Source organism: Stegodyphus dumicola, chromosome 7 (genome assembly GCF_044657685.1).
Source record: "Stegodyphus dumicola isolate Sdum_Otavi_A_Nest chromosome 7, ASM4465768v1".
Classification (NCBI taxonomy): Eukaryota; Metazoa; Arthropoda; class Arachnida; order Araneae; family Eresidae; genus Stegodyphus; species Stegodyphus dumicola.
In genome coordinates, this window is record NC_140774.1 from 139,142,419 (window position 1) to 139,164,952 (window position 22,534).

At 29.9% G+C, this 22,534-nt stretch overlaps 1 protein-coding gene across 1 annotated transcript; it reads left to right on the forward strand.

The window, feature by feature from the left end:
* The first annotated feature begins 4,293 nt into the window (after positions 1-4,293).
* Positions 4,294-22,276, forward strand: LOC118189632 (peptidyl-prolyl cis-trans isomerase FKBP2-like). The gene is made up of 5 exons (XM_085820862.1): positions 4,294-4,461; positions 4,663-4,857; positions 12,381-12,493; positions 13,737-13,819; positions 19,903-22,276. The coding sequence occupies exons 2-5, from the start codon at positions 4,663-4,665 to the stop codon at positions 19,962-19,964; spliced, it is 453 nt and encodes a 150-aa protein (XP_085676988.1). The 5' UTR covers positions 4,294-4,461; the 3' UTR covers positions 19,965-22,276.
* The last annotated feature ends 258 nt before the right edge of the window (positions 22,277-22,534 follow it).

Below are 22,534 nucleotides of genomic sequence, written 5' to 3' on the forward strand. Positions count from 1 at the left end.
ATCATTGTTTTCCTGTTTTGTGCCCATGTATGCCTGTTAACCAAAAAAAGTTTTCTGAGATGTGGGATAGTTTCTGTGTTGTCGAAAAGGTAATGTCCAAATTCTTCACAATGGCACTGGTCATGTTTTTTTAAAAGCGAAGTGGTGAATATAGCTTGGATATGGACTTGTTAGATACTGAGTGAATTCAGGTATGACTAAGTGAATTCATCTATGACTGAATGAATTCAAGTATGACAGTAAAGCAGTAAATATAGCTGAAAAGAAATTGTACTCCCTTCAGCGAGGCATTGCTGTGTTTCAAGTATACTGCCAATCTGTAAGCATTAATTTCTTAGTACTTAGCTTCATATGTGAATCTGAAGGTGGCACATAGATTATAGGAGTGCCTGGCTGTGTTACTGTACGTTTTGCTAACTGATCTGCTTTCTCATTGCCTTGTGTTGCTATAGGAACATAGTGCATTCCTGATCTGCTGGCAGTTAGTATTGTAAGCAAGCCCTATTATATGTTCTTGATGATGGGATTTCTTCATCTGTGGTCTTGAGTCGCTTGCAGACTTGACACTAATTCAGTTTATAAGTGGTTATTATGTCCATTTTTCTTTGCACATTAAATTACGGCCCACACAGCAACAAGTTCAGCCTGGAACTTGAGTTCGAAAAATTTAATTTTTGATCCAATTTTTGGTCACGCATCTCACAGCAAGCGCTTCTGTACTTGTTAATTCTGTCGATGCTTATATTTGTATTAGTTGGACAAATGGGCTACTTTCAGATACTGTGTCAGATTCATCAAATTAGCAGTGTGGTAATATTGTATGTTTTCTTAATTTCTATGCATGAATTTTTTTGGCCCAGACTGTTGTATTTTCATGCAATCTTGCGTGTACACCAAGATATGCTCCGCGCAGTATTATACACAGTGTAAAGGCGGAACTTCTGCAATTGTTCTAGTTGGGGAGGTACGGTATCTCTGGCTGACGATCAATAAAAATAATTGTTGAACTGGTATTAATGTATGTGCCTACCCTAAATTCATCGTTTTGGTGAAAATTTTCGAAACTTTTTTATTTATTCATTTTATAGGCCATATATTTAGGTTTCCAAAAATGCTTTATTTTTGTGTTTACGATAAATAGAAGCAAAGTTATAGCATAAAAAGTAAACCGGAAATGAATTTTTGGATGCCGGAAGTTGGCATTTAAATGGTCGTAAAAAATGTAAACAATAAGTTTAAACAACTATTTTCTAATTATTAAACAATATAAAAGCTGTCAAAACAACACATCTTTCACTGTGTGACACTTTGCTGAAAAATGCCTACATGGGAAGACTCAAAACAATAATGAGTATTTTAATAACGCTTTGAGGTATATTTTACCTAAAAAAACTTTTGTCCAACTGAAAACATTGCTTTTAGGGGCAGATATTGCTGTAATATTATTTAATTCAAGATATTTAGGACTTTTACCTATTTTCAGGTATATAGAAATAGAAATTAATCCCATCATGCTTGAAAGCTACATGGGAATAGACAAACAGCGAATTCAGAAATAGAAACGCCAATCTCTACAAGCAGCAAACTTAACGAGTAAAATGCTAAAAGAAAGTCAAAATTAGTTAAGAATGAAGTAAAAGAGGGCCTAACATACAAATACGGCTAGTTTTAAAGGTCTAAAATGACTGCAAAATTTTTTGTGCTGTATTAAAATCTTTAAATGCATTTTCTGAGAAATTGTGTTTTTCGTTACTTTTGATTGCGATTACATTAATTTCTCAAAATGTATTTAGAATATTGAAATGAAATTTTGCCAAAATGTTTTATTCATCTTTATCTGTGTTCTGTAGCAAAATCTGACCGCTATGTATTTATTTAATGATTTTATTGACAGTATTTGAAAGAAAAGAAGATTTTTTTGTTTAAATTTTGAGTTTTTGCACCAAGTTTTGAATATTTCAAAAAATTTTATAAGTACTGCAAATCTTTTGCTACAGAACACAGGTAAGTATGTTAATTATATACTGTGTAAAGATTAATGAAGTATATTCATTAGAATTTATTTTAGGAGATCTGCCGTAAATGAAAATGTTCACTAAAATTTTTACTAAATATTGCCTATATTGGAAAAATTAATGAAGCGTTCTATAAAATTCCATTTAAAAAATCCATAGTTTTATATCCAATCTTACTCAAAAACATGCGTGTTTAATTAAAATTTTATGTATTTAAAAAAAAGGGCTCCGTATGTAGGCACATACCTTAAATGAAGTTATTTCCACGAATCTCTTGATTCTTGATCCTCGCACGCAAGCACAATGCAAAGCTATTTGCTGCCATGTACACAGTTCTGTGAAACTGCGGAAAGATCTCCCATTTAGGTGTTGCCATGCGTAGAAGTAAGTCTTAAAGTAGCTGAAATTTCTTTTTAAACTGCGTTATGTGTGGCAGCAATGAAATTCTGTCGTCAATAATGATTCCAAGGAAAATCATAAATCACACTACTCAGTATGTAAATGTTTTTATCATATGGTACATAATTCGCGCCTGCCTCCCGACTGGATTGACAAGCATTCCTTTCATTTTTGTACTGGATATTACTAACTTATTCATTGGATATTCACAAGTACAGGATTACTTGTGATAAAGTAAATGTCTTGACAAGAGAATGCGTTCCCGTCTCTAAAAAGAACTACTAGTAGGGCAAGTTTTGAATTTCAGTTTCTCCAGCTGACAGTTTGAAAAATTTCCAAAAGTGGCTAAAATTTAGTTCATATAAGTTACAACTGTTGCAACACTCGATACCCTAAATCGAATTTGTAAGAACTGGATTACTTAATAGTAAATGTATACGATGTGACGAACGTTACATACATAAAACAGTTATAAATTGCTGTAATAAAAATACATTTTCCTTTGTATTTTAAATAAAAATCACATATGATATCTTACACTGAGCTATTTAAATAGAGATCACTGAAATGAATACTTCTTTTGTAATAGACTTTTACTGTATGACGGAAGCCTTCTCGATAGATATACTTCTATATAATGAAGAGCACAGCTGCGCTACTTTTTGCTGCCAATCGAGAGTTTATTCGGAGGTAGATCTGTGCTTGTGCTTTTCGAATAATATAATGAATTTTGAAAGATAGATGTTTAAGTGTGATTATGTTATGTGAAAAAACACCTTTCAGATAAAATACTGTCTCTTTTTCAGCTTTATAAGCAGTTTTAATATCATCCTTTCCTTTCAGAATTGCTTCCTGAGAAAAAAAAAAAATTGCATTTTATTTTTCTTGGTCTTATTTACTATAAACTGGATAGTAGAGTGGACATTGGGCCGTTCAGACGGCTTATTGGCTAGGGAAGCCTGACTGCGATACCGAAGGGCTTGGATTCGAATCCCGGAGACGGCTTGGATATACAAAATTGTCTGTCCCTTCATAGGAGGTAACGTTGGCCGCCTGTTAGGTGCCTCCATAATAAAATGGCCAGGCAAGTGTCCGCCATTTGAAAAACAACGAAGGACATTGGAGACTGAGCATGTATACTGTTTGACAAGGGTAAGGATTAAGCATAAATGCTTGTGAAGATAGTGTCTTTGCACTATGGGGGTAATTAAAATGCATTGATCCAAAGGTTCCGCTGAAACGTGGGTGCAAGAGGAAAAGAATATTAGATATTCGAATACCACTCAGCAAAAATTGGGAAGGAGTATAAGCCCAGCTCTTGAGCTAACATAAGCCAAAGATAAGTCGGATAATGTTCATCCAGTGGAATCGACGAATGAAATACTGAGTAGAGGATTACGTGGGAGCCGAAATCAGGAAAGCTAGTGATTGGATGAAAGTGATGTTTTCACTGCAGCAAAGAACCTCGCCCGGTTTTGTTCGTAAAATGAGCAATAAAAAGGGAGCAGATGAAACAGCATTATAAGTAATAAAATGAGAAGATATATACAAGTAACAAAAGGAATTAAATACAACTAGACCAGAAATAAGCATTATAAGTTCGTAAGCACGGTTCCTGGCCGTCTGCGATTATCCACGATAAGTGGGTCATAATTCAATACAATGTATATAAAGGTATAGAAACATTCTGAACAAGCACAATATTGTTGAAAAGTTTTTCGCAATTTTTGCCATGAATTGAGCTATTGGTATAACGTCGATTTCTATATGGATTTTAGCATTTCTGTAGAACGAACGTGCTCGATAAACAAAGTTACTATCTGTATTTGTAAACTAGAAGCTGATTTTTATTTCAAGAGCAGAAAGACTTATTTTTACAGTGCAGCAAAGAGAACGGTATCAATTTTAATTTGCTGATTATGGGATAAAGAAGGATCAGCGCGTGAATTTTTTTTTATTGTGTGAAAATTAATTCTCGAAATTTAATATAATTTGTGTAGATCATTTTTGAAATTTCTTCTTCATGCTATAGAATCCAGTATTCAATGTACGCAAAAAATATGCTTTTTGTGATGCTTTCATTATTTATTATGGTTAAAATTATTTGCATTTACAATTATTAATTTTTCAAACAATCATCCAATCACTAAAAGCAGTGATTTTCGTTATTTACTATATATTTATTGTTTTAAAAATATAAGTCATGTGTGAAGTATTCAATTTGTTGACAAAAATTCCTCTTTTTCAGATGGGAAGTTGCATGAAGTATTTACTTTATTCTGCCTTTTTAGCTTGCATCTTGTCATCTTTAATAGTATTAGTAACAAATGAAGATAACAAAGCAACTACAAAGGTGAAGAAACTTCAGATTGGTGTTAAAAAAAGAATTGAAGGCTGTGAGAAAAAATCCAAAAAAGGAGATATTTTGCATATGCATTATAAGGTAAGAAAGTAATTTTTGTTCTATTTAAGAGCATTTTATTTCTTATGATTATTAACAATATTGATGTTGCATTATTTAATGTGCTGTTTGAAAGAGTTGTATTTAAAAAAATTCATTTAATTACTTTATTGATTAAACTGAATTTCTCTCTTTCAACTAAATTTCAATCCAGGCATATGGCAACTGCAAATCTATTTGTGAAAGAATATTGTATCATATTTTAGCTTTTTCTAATTGCAACACTTGCTGGAGTAGTCTTCTGTTCAGAAACCTCATTTTTTATTATCCTTATTCTTTGCTTATTTGATTAGTAATACTAAAATGAAGGACTGCATAATGTGAATGAAAACATCAGGGTACTTTTCTGCTGTCGGGATCAGACTCAGAAATGTGCGTATGTATGTGTGTCTATATAGAAGCACACATACATATTTTTATACATACATTTTTGTAAGTCTGGTCCTCATAAAAGAAATATATCAGCATCAACATAAAATGAAACTGTACAGAAAAAGTACAAACAGAAAAAACACTTAAATAACAGCGATGATATAAGATGATGCCATAACATTTGAAAGATCTTTTTATCTGCAGGAATATGTAATTTAACTACACATAATCCAGAATGTACTGTGTTTAAAATTAGGCAAAAGAGCAGTCGTAGTTTTGTATAGATTTTAATAATGTTATATGGATTTCAAAGATGATCAGAATAGGTCCCTCTTTTTTAGAAATAAACATTTTTTTGCTAGTGAATGGAAAATATACGGTAAAACTGCATATTACGGTCCAGTTTGGTGCGTTTTCAAAAAGTCGCCAAATTGAATGTTTTCGCATGTTTTAGAAAATCTCTAACTCATCATATCGTCATGTTAGATGGTTGCAAATTTTAATTATTTCTGTAAACATGCAAAAATATTTAAAACTGGAGTTCCAGAAAAACAACGAAAGAGTATTTGAAAGTTAATAACTATGTATTTTATAGGATCAACAATATTAAAAGTTTTCATAATATCATATACCATTTTTAAGACAGTAGCAAAATGGAGTAAACGTTTTATCACGAAATTTAAGAAATTGTAATAAGCAGTAAATTAGCAATAAATTTATACATATTCGCAGTCAAGCCATAATCCATGAACCATTCTATCACACGCCTTTCGCCCTTATCTTGCAACCGAATTAAATAAGTAAAATCCACACGTTCAACTCTTTCGACGCCAACCATTTTGCTCACACAAACCACGAGAAGCACAGTGAAATGATGAAAATTCAAAAAGCCCGCCTTAATACTATAAACTGTAACCTTAATCCCTAACAATTTTCATGATGCCAAGAAGTTACCAGATTTGGCGCGATTTCGCTTCATTTGGCGACTGGACCTTAATCTGCATTTTAGCCAAATATACATATCTAAAACTGAAGCAATGTTAAATCATCATTAAAATGCAAATTATGGTACTTTCTGATTACCCGCATTCTCCTGAAACGTCACAAACTCATCGATTTTGGAGAGAAATATTAGTTTGATTATCTTTACATCTGTTTCAATGATACATCTAATGCTCCTATTCTTTTATAATGCTTCTTTTTTTCCATATAAGACATGAACACCTTTTTTTTTTTTTTTTTTTTTTTTTTTTGTGTGTGTGTGTGTGTGTTGGTTTGCTTTCCATGTACATAGCAATCTATTTTTAATTTTAAAAAAAATCAGAAAACTACACAAACTCGCCATTGCACATAATCTTGACACCAAAATCCTGAAATGAGAAGGAAAAAAGCCACATAGTACCTTTTAGCAATCTTCATTTCACTGGCATAAAATTTTAGAATTTTTTAAAGTGATGTTGCTGGTGAAAAAGTATTCATTTTCAATTGCTTGCCATAAATATCTGATTAGTTGTTATTAACATATAAAATCAGAGTCATCATCTGATAAACATTTGTTAATCTTCTGGGATTTTCGCCTTAAATAATTTGTTCACTTTGTTAATTACAATAGTGCTTTGGTATGCATCAGCTTTGAAATACATCCAACTTCATATAGGTCTTTTTTGGATGCAAAAAGTTTTGTTTTCATATACAACATATGTCTGGAATATGACCTGAGTTCAATAAGTCGCATCCGTGTAACAACAAGACATGTTTCCCTTTTTTTGAGACAGTGCTCTGGCTACACAAGAATGTCAGTATTCCTCTTTCTATTATTCAATAAACTACCTATGCTATAACTTTTTTAAGAAGCGATTCTTACGTTTTTTTATATAAAATTTCTGTAACTGCATTAAAAATGAGTTTTAGGAAAATTAATAAGAATCAAGCTATGAAGAAAACTATTAGGATCACCATTGTGGGGAAAAAAAGAGATTGGCTAATCTTTGGAATATGGTAACAGGTAGTTTGGCGACATTTTGGTAAGGCGATAAACGTTACTAGCTAGGACTTTAGCAGTGTACATGGATAAAGTCAAGAGTGTGCACAATGCCATTTTTGTGCAATTCTGGGATGTTTTTTTAAGTGAAAATAGGTCGACGTGTACATGGATACCGTGTATGTGCAAATCTTTAAAACGCGGCAAGCAGTGGGCGTTCTGCATTTTGTCTCAATTTCACACCTAATCTTCATCATGATTAAGCACTTTTGTTCCATAAAAGTTCTAGCATAAGCGTAATTCGGCTAGCAGATTGTTGGAAAAAAATGTTGAGTTAAAAAAAAAAAAAAAAAAGCCTTTACTTTGTGAAAACAAAATGGCGTCGAAAACAAAACTAGCAGGTTGCTGTAGAAGGGTTGGTTGCCAAATTTTAGCCAAAACATTGCCAAGTTACCATAATCCCAAGATTAACCAAGAGATTGTTGAAAAGTATGAAGATTGCATGTGTATCTGGAACTTGGCTTTTGCATATGCCATACCGAATATGGTGTGTCTGTGATTGTGGGAAAAAAAAAAAAAAAAAAAAAAATGTTATTAAGTTAGCTAACATTTTGATGGAAGTGAAATCAATTACCAAACAAAGATAAAAAAAAAAAAAAAAAAAAAAAATAGAGAACATTGAAAAATTGATTTTGATCTGGATAGTATGAAAGCATTTATGCATAGTGTCATGTGCAGCACTACATTTTTGTAAATTATATGCATCACCCACTACATTTGTATTTTAATATTAAACAGTGTAGCAATAATGACAATAAGATTTTTTATGAGACTGTATTAATTATTCTTTCTTTATTTCTTGGAAAAGTTTGTCTGGTATATGTTCTAAGATCTGGAACAAATTCATGATGTATAGAGGTATTACAGTATGTGTTTTAAAATTTTCAAAATTGTAGAAATAAGGGTTGATCTTTACATTATGGTAACTTGGTGTTTTTTTGGCGAAAATTTGGCGACCAACTCTCCTACAGCAACCCTCTACTTTTTTTTCCCGCCGCCATTTTGTCTTCACGAAGTAAAGACATGTTTCTTTTCTTTTTATCTACTGAACACTTCTTCCAACAATCTACTAGCCGAATTACACTTATGCTAGAAATTTTATCTAACAAAACTGCTTAATCATGACAAATATTCACTGCAAAATTGGAAAAAAGTGCACAATACCATACTCCTTACGCGTTTTTCAAAATAACACATACACATAAACCATGTACACGCCGAATTATTTTTACTTAAAAAACAATCCCAGAATTGCACAAAAATAGCATTGCACACACTCTTCACTATATCCATGTACACTGCTTTTTTCTCATAAATTAGAAAAATTTCACGAAAATACATGACAATTTTCTCAATCTTTAAACCCGGTAAAAAGAACATATATGAAATTACCTGATCGCGAAAAAGTATTTACCCTTTCCAAATATGAACATTTCCACATATAAAATAAATAAAATATCCAAAAACTTTTACCTCTAAATCATCTATTACATTATACACGTCACCAACGAATTCATACCACAAGCATTACAAATAATTAGTATCAAATATTTAAATTATTTCCATGCACGTTTACTTCAACTTAAACGTATACCAAATTCCTACAAACATAAAATTCACAAAATAACTATCATTTAATTAAAATATAATTAAATTCAAAAACACTACTTAAAATATAAATGAGCACATACATTAAATTAATACATACATAAATACCCATTTTGAATTCACTTTAGTTACGGCCATGGGATCCAAAAATTCACGAACACTATTTCACACAACACAGAATAAAGCCAAATACAAAATTTCCAGATTTTTTCCCGATTTCCCCCCTTTTCCGATTAAAGAACCGTAATTCATCCATTAATATCACATGACATATCCCATGATCTCTCATTTCCCTCACACAAAATAATGCGTAATCGGAACTGAGTACTGCTCACATTATTACCAAATTCCCAGGTAGTAACCTTTATCGCCTCCAAAATGTCGCCAAACTACCAGTTACCATATTGTAAAGATCAACCGAAATAAGAACAGCTTGTTTGTATTAAGATTATAGTAGCCTGCAAAGAATCAGAAATTTGCTCATTCCAATATAATGGAATAATGCCTCCCTCATGAAAGCAAATGAGTATGTAAGTAATAACCATACAATGAAAGTGTATGGTTGACAATTGCAGATAAGTCTTTAAGATCTTTAATCTAGGAAATTGGTTTGAATGAAATTAATTATGTTTACATTTGTCATAATATGCTTATCAGTGATATCTGTATCTATGATTAAATGCTGTGCTTGAAAAGTTTTAAATAATATGGATATTTTTATAAATGGAGACTTTTTGCATTTCATGGATGACATCTGTGAAGAAATCTGTCACAGGCATACAAATAATATGTATCGTACTGCATTTACTAATATTGCTTGGGTTTGAATTTAATGAAAAATAAACTGCAAATACTTGATTTTTTAATCACCTTTTTAGTATCAGTGTTTACATATTTTGAAGAAGTTATATATGTTGGATATTTCTTAGTACAGTCAAAAGTCGTTAATTCGGACACCCATAATCCGAACCTCAAAGCTACAAACTTTCTGCGCATGCGTCGCTTTCATGCATGCGCACAGGCGTTTACGAGAGCACGTAAGACCTTTACGGCTGCGAATATGTTTGTGCGCATGCGCGTTTAATGTGTAACGAAGGTATAAGCTGAGCTAAAATTATCTAATTCAGTTAATGTTGCAGATTGCGTTGTTCCTTAATCTTCGAATTGGATCCGGCTTATTATTTTTTGCAGACTGTTAGAGCAATTTCATAAAAGTAAGCTTGAACTTTCGATTATGTCTAATAGAATTTCCGATATATATTTACTAATATGTAATTTGTATCTACAAAGCGAAAGTATGTTTTGAAATCCGAAATCTGTTTATCAATTTCACGCCCCGGATTGGAAGTTGATCTGTCAGCACTATCCTTATCTTCAGGGCAGATGTTTTTATTTTATTTGGCTTATAATTCCTTATTAAGTGTAGTATTTCATCTCGATGTACTCCGTCTTTGATATGATTTAAATCAAGTTCCTCGTCATTATAATTCGCTTCCGATAGTGAAGAAAGTGACCCAGAGGTTATTGAAAACGAAAACATTTCGATTGACAAGTAAGTCGGTATTCTCGGCACAGCAATTACGGGACTTGAACAGCGGAACTTTGTAACTGAACAAGAAATTATGTCTCTTTATAGAATTAAAGAGAAAGTATTATCACAGAAAATGAAGCAACTTAAACAACTTACATTGAAAGAAATGTTTAATAAAGTAAACAAATAAATATTAAGTTTTTTTTTTTTTTTAATTTTGATACCCTTTTGATACATCATAATTGTTCTTTATTTCATAAATTATGGTTTCATATTTTTAATTTTATAATTTCTGCATGCCATCTTACCAGATTTAAACTGATGATCTATAATCTGGAAAAATCGATAATCCGAAATCGCTGAAGTCCCGACGAGTCCGGATTAACGACTTTTGACTGTAGCACTTTTGAACTGTGGAGAAAAGTATACCATGAAACAGCTTTGTTCTACAAGTTGGTCTTGTAGAAATTTTCATCACAGTTTTAATTTTCTAAAAATTCCTTAAAGTATTATGAAAAGTAATTCTGACTTCCAATAGATCAGCAAAATAAATGAAGAAATTTATTCATGTTAGAATGGTAAATATTAAATTTGATGAATGTTTTCTCAAAAGTTGTGTAAAATAAAAACATATATCTTCCGTTGGCTTTTGACTCATTAAGAAAATATAGAGAAAATTTATTAAACTTAAAATATTTTATTGAAATTTGTCAAAAAAATTTCAAGTATTTCAAATGAATGCAAATTGATTCAGTTTCTAAAGGAAATAGAACAAGAAAAGTGACAAGGATTTTAACAAATTTTCAGAAAAACCGTTGCGGACTCTGAACGTGTTTTAATGCAAGCATTATTTGAGTCTTAATTCATTATTGTTTCAGAATATTGAACAAAATAATATATTTGCTTTTATATTACTAAAAACATTCCTTAAAAAAAAAAAAAAAAAAAAAAAAATTCTGTAAATGAATAAATTAAACAAGTAAGAAGTTTTTCTAGAAGATTTTTAAAATTGCCTTATTCTGTACAGTTTATTTTACAATTATTATTAATTAAAATGAATGATAACATTGTTCTTTAATGTAGTTTACAATGAACTAATGCTTTTTTTTTTTCTTTTTAAAATTTTTCCAAAATGACTATTTTCATGACTGTACCCATAGCTTCTGCTGCAGCAAAAAGAATACTAAGAGAAACTTAATATCAATGTCAATCTGAAGTTTATTTTGCTTAATTTTAATTGCGATATTGATGTCACTCTATATAAATGTAATCAATATTATATCCTCCAGAATTTTTCTTGAAATGAAAAATTAGTTTTAGTCAGAATTTGGATGTCATTCAGTCTTTAAATTTCTAAAGCTTTCTTAAATTTTCTTTCTAATTAAAAAAACAAAAACAAAAAATCAAAATTTTTATTTTAGTGTTGCAGTTTTACATTAAATTTGTACGTGCTTCAGAAAATATTAAACTTTTAGCCTTATGAAAGAAGGGTGAAACTTTCCCGAGTGCTCTGAAGCTACTCATGATTACAGTAGTAGAAAATTCATATTTTGTCCATTATAGGGCAATATGCACGAAACAAGTATCTGTAGAAAAATAATGTGCCAGTGTTATCTGGTGGCTAGCATTAAATTAAATGTGATGTTAATATCTCTTAAAACAGCATTTATGTGTCAAAGCAAATATGGTCAGTAAAACAGTTTTAGGATTTATCATTTTATTTTGTATTTTGTGTATTGAAGTAATTAGCCTGAGATATTTATTTCTTATAAAATGAGTTGATGATAAAAATATGTTTTCTTAATAGGTCAAATTAATACATATCTTGCTGTAAAAATTCGCACATTTTCTTATGACAGAAAAGATCCAAATTTTTTTTGTTCCCTTTAAATAGTATCTAATCGATTGAGTTTTAAAATTTAATTTGCTTATGAATCCTGCTTTTACTTTTAGGGAACTCTTGAAGATGGAACAGAATTTGATAATAGTTACAAACGTGGGGAACCTCTTTCCTTTACGCTAGGCTCTGGACAAGTTATTCGAGGTTGGGATCAAGGACTTTTAAAGTAATTTTTCGTTTTATTTATTGCTTTTGAAATTCTGTTTTGTAGTAAGTTATTGAGGTTCTTGTATATTAACGTAATTACCTTGACACAATTTGGTGATTTTTTATAGATCAAAAGCTAAAAGTTGCATATTGGTCACAAGTGTTGTTTTCACAACTGTTTAAAAAAGATTCCTGAACTATTAAATCCAAATGAGATTTATCATAAGACAGGAAATGTTATCAACATATGAAAAGAAAATATATACTTAACAATTTAAAATATAAATGTTAATTGTTAATTAAGTATTATGAGATATTTAAAAAAAAAAAAAAAAAAACACATATCCTTCTGTAAATCTTTTTGTAATTTTTTTTTTGTGTGGGGGGGGGCGTCTTTTTCTGAAATTCACAGTGATTTGTTTTTGCTTAAAAAAAATCAGCCAATTGCAGAGACTTTATGTAGTGCAAACCTTGGCAACATTGGCTATCTGCTAAGTGCATCTCTTTATTGTTCCTTTTTGAGATTTTGTAGTGAAATTCTATATTCCTGCAGAGATTTTATTACAGTTTCTTCCATTGCTGTCAAATTCTACAAGTGCATATTTTAAAATTAAGTGTAAAGTAAAAAATACTGTGATTTGTTTATAAAAACTGTTCGAACTTTGAATACAGCAAAAAGAATGCGTGCAAAAATAATGATGTTGCTTGATTAAAAAATTGTTATAAGTTCATGATTATCTGAAAAATTATTATGCATATGGTTCCCAGAGTTTGGTACAATCAGGGGAAAATCTGGTGACTTCTATAAAGGTGGTTGTGATAACATGTAACTGCATATTATGTGTAGTGTTGTATGTTGTTATATGATGTTATATGAAAATATGTAATTTTTTGCTATTTATTTTTATCAGTATTTAACTTGTTTATAAATTATTTGGGAATGCATATATATACAGATTTTTAAATTAAAACTTGTCAAAGAATTTTGTAGTTCATCTTCTCATACTCTCCATTTACTGCATAAATGAAGTAAATAATCAGAAAAATAGTGTCATTATTGTTAACAACGAGATCGATATTGCTAACAAAAATATAACATTAGTATCTTTTCTTTGATCAGTTGGTAACTTTAAAAATTATTTGAGCCTTTTTATTGAGATTTATGCCTTACAAGTCTTAAAGTTTACCAGTTATTAAAGCTCTTTAAGGTTTAATTTACAGTTATATTTCATTGTGTTGTAATGATTATTATTATTTTTCAGAATGTGTGAAGGTGAAAAGAGAAAACTTGTCATACCCCCAGATTTAGGTTATGGCTCAGCTGGTGCCCCACCAACTATTCCAGGTAAAAGAAGCAGCATGTATTGTTTAGAACAGGGATGGGCAAACTCCGATCCGCCGGAAGATTCTATCCAGCCCGCGGATAGAATTTTAATTTGCCGGTCCGAGGCAAATTAAAAGAAATATTTATTTATATATTATATGTTTATATAAATTGACAGAAATAGCAAGCACAGACAGCTTTCAATCGGTAAAGGGCTAAAAAGGGAAGTTCCTTGTTAGTTATAACTGTAGATTGGCACCAACAAGCATTATCTCTTTCTTGGGAAGCAGACATATAGGAATCCAATATAGGTGAATCAGACCTCTTAGAAAAAACTGAATCTTAATTATCTTAACTTAAAACTTAATAAAATTTAATCTGTTTGCTGGGCATCTAGCTAATGACTTGCCACATTTCCCGAGGTTAAATTCAATACTCTCAGTAAATGAAGAGAAGCTTAAGAATTATGAAGATGGCTTGAAAAAACTGCATTTTGAGTTCGAACGAAGATTTCAAGATTTCAGTTCCATTCAAACAGAATTGGATATTTTTATCATGCCTTTCAATGTAAATTATGAAGCAGTGAGGTCAGATTTGCAGCTTGAATTAATTGAGTTGCAATCTAACAATCATCGCAAGCAGTTGTTTCTAAATATGCCAAAGATATAATTTTACAAATCATCATCTAAAGTTAGTTTCCCAAATTTAATATCTCATGCCCAGAAAATCAGTGCTATGTTTGCTTCATCTTATATATGTGAACAAATGTTTTCAACTATAAACCTTAGAAAGAATTATTTCAGAAATAGACTGACAGATGAGCATTTAGCCTCTTTCCTTAGAATCAGTACATTTCACTTTGAACCTCAATATAAGAATTTTTAAAAAGGAAATTGAAGTTTCATCATCTCATTAACATATTTAAATTGTAGTACTTGTATATTGTTTTTAAAATTTTAGAAAAATTTATTTGGGCCCCCGAAACTTTCTTTTTTAAATTTTTGGCCCATGACCGAAAATGTTTGCCCATCCCTGGTTTAGAACATGAACTACTTAAAACAATTAACACCACTATAAAATATCTTTAATTTCTAGATTTAAGTAGACTGAAAATTCATTTATATGTGTATAATTTAATTACAATATTAACCATCAAAACGGACATCATAAGTTGTTTCATAGAGACGTTTTCATTATTAGTGAAGCAATGTGGTTCCTCTGATTTTTTTTTTTTTTTTTTTCCAAACATAGCTGTTAATAATTTAAATGTTCATCAGAAACAAAATGTGTTATACTGAAATTTATGCTTACAAGTTTGCAAGTATTCTTCATATGTAAAAAAATATCAGTTTCTCTAAGAGATTTTGTATAAATAACCAATTTCATGCTATTCAATTACTTGCCCATTTAGAAGTATTGTGTTCTTAATAATAATTCCAAATCTAAATAAATAAAATAAATTCATAAAATTCTGGAATACTGCTTTGAAAAAATATTTTAATTATAAATAACCAATTATTCAGGTAAAATTTTAGAAGAAAATTATGTGTAATATGATTTGTACTAAGCTAAATAAATCTGAAACTATAAATTGCAAATCTGAGCAGAAAAGTTTTATAAATGTAGAGTTACCCAAAAATTAAATTAATTCTTGAACTTGGAAGAATTATAGAATTAAAGGAATTATGTAATACATCCCCTATTTACACATTATTGAAGTCATTGACAAAAAAGCTCAAATATTGTGTGCAGTATATTCAGTTTTATACTTTGCTGCTCCAGAATTGCCTTTGAGATAAAAGGATCATATTTTTTATGGTTGTTTTGCTTGAATTCATACTTTTAAATTAAGGCATTTTGTAAGGAATTTTCTAGTGCATGTTCTCATATAAATTAGACTTAAGTGAGATTAAAACAAGATCAGTGTTATTCAAAAGTCAAACAACAAAAATCAGAAATTCGTATTTGTTCGGCGTGTTATTGTTTACAAAAATATTACATTCTTTTCTTTTGTTATTAAAGAATAGGTTTTAAAAGGAATTTTGTTAGGCATCTACATATATAGATTAGGCTTGATCCAACATCACTTAAATAAAGTCAGTGTTTTGCTTACAAAGATATCGCATTCTTCTCTTTTGATTTTATAAACTTTATTTAAAAAAGGAATAATAATTTTAATAATTTGATTTATATTAAGTGTCGCTATTGATTTTTGATATGATGTGTAAATGTAAGTTCTATTCATCAGTGTTCCATTTAAAGCAGAATTTAAAATATCTTCGAAATAAATGTGAGAAATCTCTTTATAAAAATTATTTTGAAATCAGGTTAAGAAAATGTTTCTTCCATTTTGATAATTTTCATACCTTATATATAGGGTGATAAAATTTAATTTGGCAGTTGAGAGCTTTTGAAGAATCACAAAAATCACTTGATAATCCAGATACATCTTTATTATTTGATGCACTTCACAATGGGGGGCAATTTGCACCCCACAATTTTGATGATAGTGCATTACATTTTTAACAAAATCAGCCAAGCAACAGATGTCCTTCATCAAGCAAGGATTGGCAGAGAAAGAGAGAGGGAGTAAGATTGCTACAATATTTATAGTAAAATATTTCATTAATCTGATTGGCTAAAACTTATAGGCAATGCAGTAGTTTCAAGATGACATAATGCAGAATATGTTTTCAGATATGATGCAGTTTAGAGAAAGTTATTACTAGAGACAAAGTACCTAAATTAAAAAGGAGCAATTAAGAGACATTTTAAATAATAATTTTGATTTACATTTTTTTATCTTATATATATATAGCAAGACAACATGAATTAGAGAGACCTTAGTCATCAAGAATTTTGCTCATTGAGTTGCAAAATTTTTTAAACTTAAGAAGTAAGAGAAATGTTTAAAAGTTCATGCTAAAAAATGCATTTGACTCTTTAGTTCCTTAGCAAAAATGTAAAATCATTCAGCAACTAGAAACAATAATAAAGTAGTAAAAGCTATCTCGTAAAAACTGAATGTTAAAATTACAAGTTGAGATTTCAAACTCAAAAAGGGTTGAGAAAAAATTAATAAATTTTAACTCACAAATAATTTTAAAAGGACTTTTGTAAAATTTAAACATATTTCAAAAATACATGATATGTACAAAAAATTGCAACAAATGGTAAATAGCTCAAGGTTTGAGCCAGATTTATCAAGGGAAAAGCAGCTCAAACTTGATTCAAGTTTTGAGCTGCTTTTTCCTTTAAATCTGGCTCAAACACTGAAGTTGAAAATACACCAAGCTAATACCAAGGAATTCTCTATTTTTCTACCAAAAATTAAACAAGACCCCAAAAATTAATATTGTAAAATGTTCAATAAATTTAGAATAACAATTTGCAATAAAAGTAAACCCTGAAACTTTTAGAAGAGCACATGGATACTATGAGAAGTCAGCAAAAAGAAAACACTGAAAATGCACTGGCATTCACAAAATCTATAGTAAGCAATGTTTTATTATGCTGGAACATACCGAAAAGTCAAAATTTAATGTATTTGGATCTGACAGATGAATTAATGTGTGGCAAAATCCAAATTAAGAATTGAACTAAAACTGTTGCCTAATGTTACACACAAAGGTAAAGCCAAAATGGTTTGGTAATGTTTCATTGCCATTTTATGAACACATTTGTGGTATAATGGTTGTTAAAAATATAACTCGTTTACAAGGGGGGAAGCATCTGTACTTAAAGATTAAGTTTACCAATGAATAGGAATTACAAGAATTAGACAAAAATTTAATGATATTTTGATTTTGTAGAAACAAAATTGAATACTCATAGGCATTCTAAGGATATTTTGATTTAAATTGTGCTTAAATTTAGAGGGTTTTAATGTACACTGTTTGCTTAGAAATTTTGGTGAATGACGTCATAGTGCTGTTTTTTTTTTTTATATATATAAAATGTGCACTTTGGCAAATCCCATGTTGGATTTGTCAAGACTGTTTTGAACCAGTTCCTGAGCAACAGCTCTGCAGGTGTGTTTATCATGTGGAAATAGCTCATTATAGAGTGAAGATATTGTGTGTGTGTTCAAAATTTAAAATGGATCAGCGAATGAATATTTTTCAAACTTGAAAAATCAATGAAAGAGACTCATGAAATGACGATAACAGTTTACGAAGAATGTGGTGTAACGTTGAAATGCGTGTATGAGTGGTTTAATACTTCAGAGAAATGCGGGACACCTTTGAAGACTTGCCTCAAAGTGGTGAACCTGCAACTGCACTCACCCTGGACAATGTACAAAGAGTGAAGGATCTTTTGGCCTAGGATCGTTGCACGACAGTGCAAAAATTAGCAAAAAAGTGAGAATTATTCATGAGATGGCCCACCTCATAATGACCCACAATTTAGGTAAACGCAACACCAGATAAAAACCAGCTTTGTGGGTGATGAGAGCTGGTGTCTGAGGCATGACCCCAAAGGCAAGTATCAGAGTATGGAGTAGCGTGGTCCACAGTCGCCAAAAAGCAATAAGGTGGGAAATGAGAATTCCAGCATCAAGACAGTGCTTGTGATGTTCTTCGACTCTGGTCTGATCCATAAAGATTTTTTCTTGAGGGCACCATGTTATATGCTGCTACATATGTGGAAATACTAAAACATTTGCTGCAACGGATCAAGCGTGTATGCCCCCAGTGTGCCAAGCAAGACAATTGCACCCTGCTCCACGGCAATGCCTGGCCATACACTGCCTTTCTGGTGCAACAGTTCCTGGCCAACAGGAGAGCTGTGTCCCTAAAATACCCACCTTACTGCCCAAATTTGTCTTTCCCGTACTTGTTCCTTAAATTGAAATCACCCCTAAAGGACCAGAAGTTTTTGGACATCCAATATAATTGTACGATCCAGCTGATGGCCATCTTTAAAGATGACTACTCCAGGAGTTTCCAAGACTCAGGAGTGTAGGTAAAGGGACAAGGGAGGGCATCTGTGGCCGGGTGCAGCATCCAGGGGGTGCCAAATTGATGTAAATTTTTTAAAAGAAATGTTTTCCATTCTTGGTGAAAAAGAAGGAATTCCATTCAGGGAATTAATGCAAAACTTTCAATTGTTCCCAAGCACTAAGCTACAGCTCTGTCAAGACTTGTACAGCCATTCCCAGATGTGCATTACTGTCAATGGGGATTATTTTGAAGGGCTGTAATAGCTGTTTTATGTAAGACAACAATCCATTATAACTATAGACACATTCACCAAACTTTCTAGACAGAGGTATTTCAAAAGATTTCTGATATAATTATGCAATTATTTTTATTAAAAAATGTAAAAGTGTTTATGTGTCTGGGAGTTTGATATAGCTGTACTGCAGTATAGTCCTTACTTGATACTAATTGTCTTACATTAAGTATGTATATGCATCCTCTTGCTGAAGCATGTGCTTCATTTTGTCTTTTTGATTCCATTTTGATTTTTGATCATTCCAGTCTCTGCCTGCTTTTGGCACTGAAAACAAACATTATTATTTCTTACAAAATACTGGACCTTATTTACCACTCCATACTTACATATCAACTTGTACATAACCAGTACAGCTTATTTAAATTTATGCAAAAAAGCAGCTTAAGATTGGCATAGATTTTGAATAAGATTGAATTCAAGGGTGATGTGATATATAGCCTTGTTCTTCAAGAATAATAAATTTTTGTTTTTGAAGAATAAATGCTTATATCAGATTACCTTTGAAATGAATAGAGTTTTAGTCAAAATCTATGTAAATTAAAAAACAATTTTTTTTTTCATCTAATTCAAAATTTTACATCAGTAGCATGTTTTTCTTCCAGTTAGGCAACACAACGTATGCTTAAGAACTAATGTTTTGCTATCTATTTTTTACTTTGATTGCACTATTTTAAAGAATTTCTTTAGCTAATGATCATAAGAGATTATAATGCATTAATTGCCTGTTTAATGCCTATTTAAGTATACACTTTCTTTACATGGTGTAAAATTGTGTTTAAGAATTTATTAATATCATTTAATTCAACACATGTCTAAATATATTTTATGTATATAATAATATATTTATATTATTATCTATTGTTTAGGTGATGCTACTCTAGTGTTTGAAGTGGAATTAGTGAAGATAGAGAGAAAATCTGAACTATAATTATGCATTTTAGGTGCAGAGATACACATTTTAATTTTATTTGTAATTTATGCAAACTGCAAATATTACATGATTAAAAATAAAAAATCTTAATTTTTTTAGTCATAAAACTACTTAAGTATATTGTTAATATTTATGTGTTTTGGAAATTTATTATGAAATTACATTCCATGGTAGCAGAAAATTACATTATGCCTTTAAAATAATTTAAAATGTTTTCTTGTCTGTGTTCAGATTTGTTATATTGTATCTTATTCCAGAGAGAGAGTTGTGATAATGGTTTAGGAGCTAAACTTTAAAATAGCTCTGGAATTATTTTGTATTTAATTGTGATTTTAGATTTATATTGCTCAAAAAATTAATAATTAAGCAGTAATTTCTATTTACAAAAACAACAACCCCCCCCCCCAAAAAAAATTTTTTTTTAGTTTATTTACTTTTTGCATTTAATGTTTTCAGTTCTGAAACTGAACATAAAATGATTAGTTTTGTCCACCTTTTATAAACTATCAATGGTTGTGTATGCAATTGTTATCTTTGTGTAGTGGATTTTATTCTTGCAATAATAAAAGATAAGAAAAATTTTATTTTGAGACTTTTTGCTTTATTTAAAATTTGCTTGTCATTAAAATTTTAAGAATACATTCTGGTATTTTACACACATATATACACATAACAAATAAAGCTTTTCATGAAAAATTTTTTTAAAGTTATTAAAAATTATATTAATTTTCTGCATCAAATTATTCTTAATTCAATTAAATGGGTGTTAGAAGTCAAGTAATAAATCTAAAAACACAAGTAAATTGTTTAGATAAAAAATATGTATATAATATAGAACAATTTCCCTTATACTGAGAAAATATTCTTTCACATAATCGATGAGATATAAATTGGCAATAACTGATCTAAAAAGTAAAGGTAAATTTAGCAGTAGGGTGACTTCAAAACCGATAAGAGATAACTGAATCTTTCCGAAAAAAAAAAAGAGTTGCAAGAATTTAATTGCAAATTAAGCGTTTATTTAAAGATATTTGAAATAAGATGTCTGAAGCCTAATGAATAATTCACAGCATCAATTTGTTTCATTTGATGCTAATTCTAATTATGAATTTTTGACTGATGTTTAATACAGATAAAAGGCTGAATGTATCGGAAATCTTTTTTTTTTTTTTTATCTTGATTGCTAATGAAAAGAATAAATGCTTTTAAAAATCTTTTGAGTTTTAATTTCAAATGGAAGTGAATTATACTATATCTTTCATTAAAGTCATGCATATTCCATTTTCAATATAGTCTTTTTTATGTCTATAAGCAATCTTTGTAAGTATTGTTTGACTTACCTGAGTTTTTTTTTTTTTTTTTTTTTTACTGTAAATACTTGTACTGCGTCTTTTGTTTAAAGTCTTGAAAGTCTTTCATTGGAATTAATGTATCACACACTTTGAACCCACCTTGCAGAAGTACAATCAGTTAAAATGTTTGTCAACAATTTTTGTTAAAATTTCTTGAATAGTTTTTCTTTGTGAAGTATTTAAAATTATTATTGCAAGGTAGTTAATAAAAATAAGTTTTGTTGAATGAGTATCTAAGTATTGTAATAGAAAGCTTAAGTATGAATGTAATTGCATCCTTTGTTTGAAGTCTTGAAAATCTTTCATTGGAGTTATGTATCGCTGACTTTGAATCCACCTTGCAGAAGTAAAGTCAGTTAAAAAGTTTGTCAATAATTTTTGTTAAAATTTCTTGAATAATCTTTCTTTGTGAAGTATTTAAAATTATTATTGCAAGATAGTTAATAAAAATAAGTTTTGTTGAATGAGTATCTAAGTATTTTTATAGAAAGCTTAAGTATGAATGTAATTTTTACTAAATAAACTTTGCAAGTTGTATTAAATTCATAATTTGTACATTTATTTCATACTGAAGAAAAATATATATCTATTCAGCAATAACTAAAATTTCTCCCCATTCCTAGAAATTTCAGTTTTATAAAATAGTAATATGTAAGAAAGTAATTTCATAGTAATGAAATTAAGTTCAAATGATAAAAGTAAACCTGTGTGCTTTTGCATCTGTGTAATAAGTAAATGAATAAATTCTTTTTCTAGATATAAAAGGAAGAATGTTGTGTTTACATTTAATATGCAAATTGAGATTTGTTTATTTCAAATGCTTAAATGTGATTAAATATAACGTAATGTAAACTGTCTTAAAAATAGAAATAATGTTGGTTAATTTGTCTAGTCTTTTCCACATTTGTATTGTACCTATATTTTTCATTAAGGTAATAAAAACTTTTTCTAAACGAATTTTAGCTATTGTTTCTTTGAAACCAAGTGGATGCCAAAACAGAACTGGTATTATATTATTAATATCAGAATTAAAAGTATTTGTTAATTTTATCTTAATAAAATTGCCAATATTGAATTTTTTATTATTTATTGATGTAGCAAAAAACATAAATGTAAATAGAAATTTTTACAGCACTATGAATATTTGCATGTTAACAGTTTATACCAAACTAGCTGGAATCTATGATTTTATGAATTAGAAATCATTCAAAAATT